The 3,424-nt window shown below is 39.8% G+C and overlaps 1 protein-coding gene across 1 annotated transcript in view; it reads right to left on the bottom strand.

Annotated features, from left to right (window-relative positions):
• Positions 1–3,424, bottom strand: part of WHSC1L1 (Wolf-Hirschhorn syndrome candidate 1-like 1) — a 35,247-nt gene that overhangs the window by 31,138 nt on the left and 685 nt on the right. Inside the window, 1 exon segment of the mRNA XM_009318603.1 lies at positions 3,395–3,424. This exon segment is cut by the window's right edge and continues 14 nt beyond it. Within this exon segment, the coding sequence (XP_009316878.1) occupies positions 3,395–3,424 (30 nt within the window).

The following is a 3,424-nucleotide window of genomic DNA, read 5'->3' as shown; positions in this document are numbered from 1 at the left end:
TTACATTACCACCACACCTACATACAACAATGTTCTCCTGTAACAGGTGGTAGAAGAACATACACTCAGGAACAGTAAACCCAAATAAGTTTCCACTAAATTAACATACAACTTCAAAGAAACAGAGAAGAACATATGAAGGACATCCATAGTAATGTGATGAGTCTCACTGTATACCAGTTATTTGCAAAAACTACATTACAAAAATCATATTAAATATACAATATGAAAATTGTAAAATCGATGTTAAATTGCATATAGTTGACAAATATATTTGGAGGATCAAAAGTCAACAACATAAAGCCTACGGTGCATTTATAAGCCAGGCTGAGGCACACATGCAGTCTATTCTGGCAGAGTAGGACAGGAGAAGGTTTTGACAGAAGAGGGATCACCACTGAACAGAAGCTAACGTCATCAGTGGAGTGCCATGATAGGGAGTGTGATGACACAGCAGGTGAGAAGATAAGAGGTGGGCCGTGAGCTATCTAATGACACAGAGACCAGACATTTGCTTTTACTACAGCTGAGAAGTCATTAGTCAAACGACTCAAAGAGCAGCAAAAAGGAGTCAGACACATGCAGTGAGAAACTAATAATGCTGTTAATCCAAATCACACCTAGTGCATTTAAAACGAAGACCCCATGTTAGTCAATACTGCATGCTTCAGCTCAGAGAAACTAGGAAACACACATGTAAACATCATCTAGAACAACAAAGGTCAGTTCTGGCATAGGTCAGTATCTCATTTAGAGCTGTCTGTAGAAAACGATCATTTAAGACTGACCATATTAGTATTTGCTGGGGAGGAATCATTCCTCCCTGGTACAGCAGAAAGCACGGCAATGACTCCTGCCTTTCTTTTGCTACAGTGAGTTAGTGGAAACTTCACCTCTGCCAGAAGAGCCAAACTGATCACACAGATCACAAACTTCCAGCTCCTTGCAGGATACAACTAACGAGCAGAGTAACTTATTCTTAAAACAAGTATTCAGAGCTTAAAGTTCAACAATGTTTTAATAAAATTTTCATTTCAAATCAGCCTTTCAAGTATGAACATCACCCCACAGTCAGTGGGTTTCCACAGAGATTACAGTGCCAGAATGAGGAAACTACTGCAGATCACCTTACTTTCAAATAGCCATGCTTAGTATAAAAGTGTAAAACAACTGTTGTACCAGAAGTTTTGTTTGTTCCTATTAAGATGATCCTAAGTTACAAGTCTCATACCATTCATACTAAAGATGACAAAAGTACATGATGAACGTACATGAAGATGAAATTGTGTAGTGGAAAGCCAAATGGTGGGAGGACGAAACTGAGACTGCACTGGATAATTCATAATGAAACCCACCAGCACAAAATCCTGTTCATGTCAGAGTGAGCTGCTGTCTGAAACAAGGGTGAATAACATGAAAGATTTTATTGCAACACCACCTTTTGAAAGGGAAATGGAAGCTACAAGGAGGACAAAACCAAGACCAAGAGTTCTGGTGAATTCTAGATGACACATATGACTTGGAACTTGGAATTTGAGAGGCAAGGTTTTAGTTCAATCTGGGAAAGACAGAAGATTATGTTCTCGTGATAACCAAGTAACACCAGTCAAACAGAGGGACAGGCACAGCTGAAGCTTCCAGGGTAGAATCAGAGTCCCTGGTAAGAGGGAGGACAAAATGGTAAGGCAAAACTGAGAGCCTGATGTGGGGGTGACAGAGATAAAAGACCGTGTCTTTAGCTGAACTCAAAGAACCAAACTCACTGAGATTTGATTTAAGTGAAACTTGGTGGATAAACGTATGATTACAGCAGCAAACAAAGGACAGGTGGACGAACAACATAGGAGCAGCAGAGGCATTCAGCAGAGAGCTGACCGTGAGAACAGACCCCTTTTCCTGCCTCTATACGCAGGTATATTGCGGGCGCAAGGGAGATGCCATTCAGGGCACTGCCTTCCCGTTATAACTGCCTCCTGGCAGCAGGTTGCCAGCTGGACACGTCAGTTGCTACAGCCACTTGAAAGTGGCTTGAAACACCATTTCCAAGATCAAGAAAATTATGTACAAATGCAGTCATGGATGGCTCGTATTTTAATTGGACAGTCCATTTCAAGTTTGGATTACAATGTTTATTAAGATCTTACTGAGCTTCATTAGAGTCAACTATGGTAATTAAATATAGTAGAAGCTCAAAATCTTGATACATCACCAACCTGACCTCTGGAAGAGGTCCACTTACCAGAGGGAGATATAACAGTTATAAAACTTGTACATAAAATAAAATATTGTAAGGGGTGTGTGTGTGAAATCAGCATGTCCTCCATTGAAAATAACAACATCATCAATAATAATACATCAAGCATATGAACCTGCTATACTAGATCAGAGTCCCGATCCCTACAGGACAGGATCTTCTCCCACACCTACCAAAAGCAGCAAGTATCAAGGGGTTTCACAGGAACTTACAAGAAACTCAGGAGTATACCGTAACAGCCCAGCCCAGCCCAGCCCGAGCTGGGCAATTTCTGTCCTGACCCGATACGGCAACTTCCCCATTCCTGACACTCGCCACCCCTCTCTGCTACCCATTCCCCTCAAACCGGGAAATACAGAAACCAGTACCACAGAGTTGGAAAGAATAAGCAAGAGAAAAGGAAACAGAAGTAATGAAGTGTCTTAGAAAACTGAAGAAAAAAGAATGGCTGAGAGTACCAAAGACCAGGAATCTGTGTGTCTACTTCATGGAATCTAAGTTAAAACACCACATATATATACACACCCTGTAGATGTACAACCATATTATAAAACTTGACAGAAACGGTAACAGACATCAATGTTGAATTTTCCCAAAGTTTGCAGAGTCAACTGGTACTTCTAATTTGCCTACTGTTTTAGAATACTAATTTCTACTGGCTGCTACATATGCTACACAGCTCTTGGGTTTTGTACGTCATCATGTTATTTAGAATATCTTTCAAAAATTAATTAAAAGCTGCAGTGCTGAATACTCCAAGTAACCCAGCTTTCCACTGAATAACCCAGCATTATTTTCAGAGGCAATTTTAGGAATGTGTATGCTTTTGGCCAAAAGCTTCATCTTCAACACTGTCCAAAGTGTAGCAAACTCTGAACATGCTAAAACACCAAACAGTATTAAAAGATATTATATAACCTTTTCTAACATTCATTTTTCATATACAGTCTTTTCACCAAAACTGTGTTGTCCTAGAAATACAGTTCCTAGCAAGCTAATATAGAGTATCTGACCAGTAAGTAAAGCCCCATGACCTTAAGTATGTATACAAACTAAAACGTAAGGAAAAACACTGCTGAAGACGCATACTCCATCAACAATATCAGGTATACAGATGGCTGAAACTATTATTCCACTTACATTTTGTTCCTCTGGTTCTAATTTTGGAAT

The sequence above is a fragment of the Pygoscelis adeliae genome, unplaced genomic scaffold, assembly GCF_000699105.1.
Source record: "Pygoscelis adeliae isolate BGI_AS28 unplaced genomic scaffold, ASM69910v1 Scaffold52, whole genome shotgun sequence".
Lineage (NCBI taxonomy): Eukaryota > Metazoa > Chordata > Aves > Sphenisciformes > Spheniscidae > Pygoscelis > Pygoscelis adeliae.
This window is presented reverse-complemented; position numbering and strand designations above follow the sequence as displayed.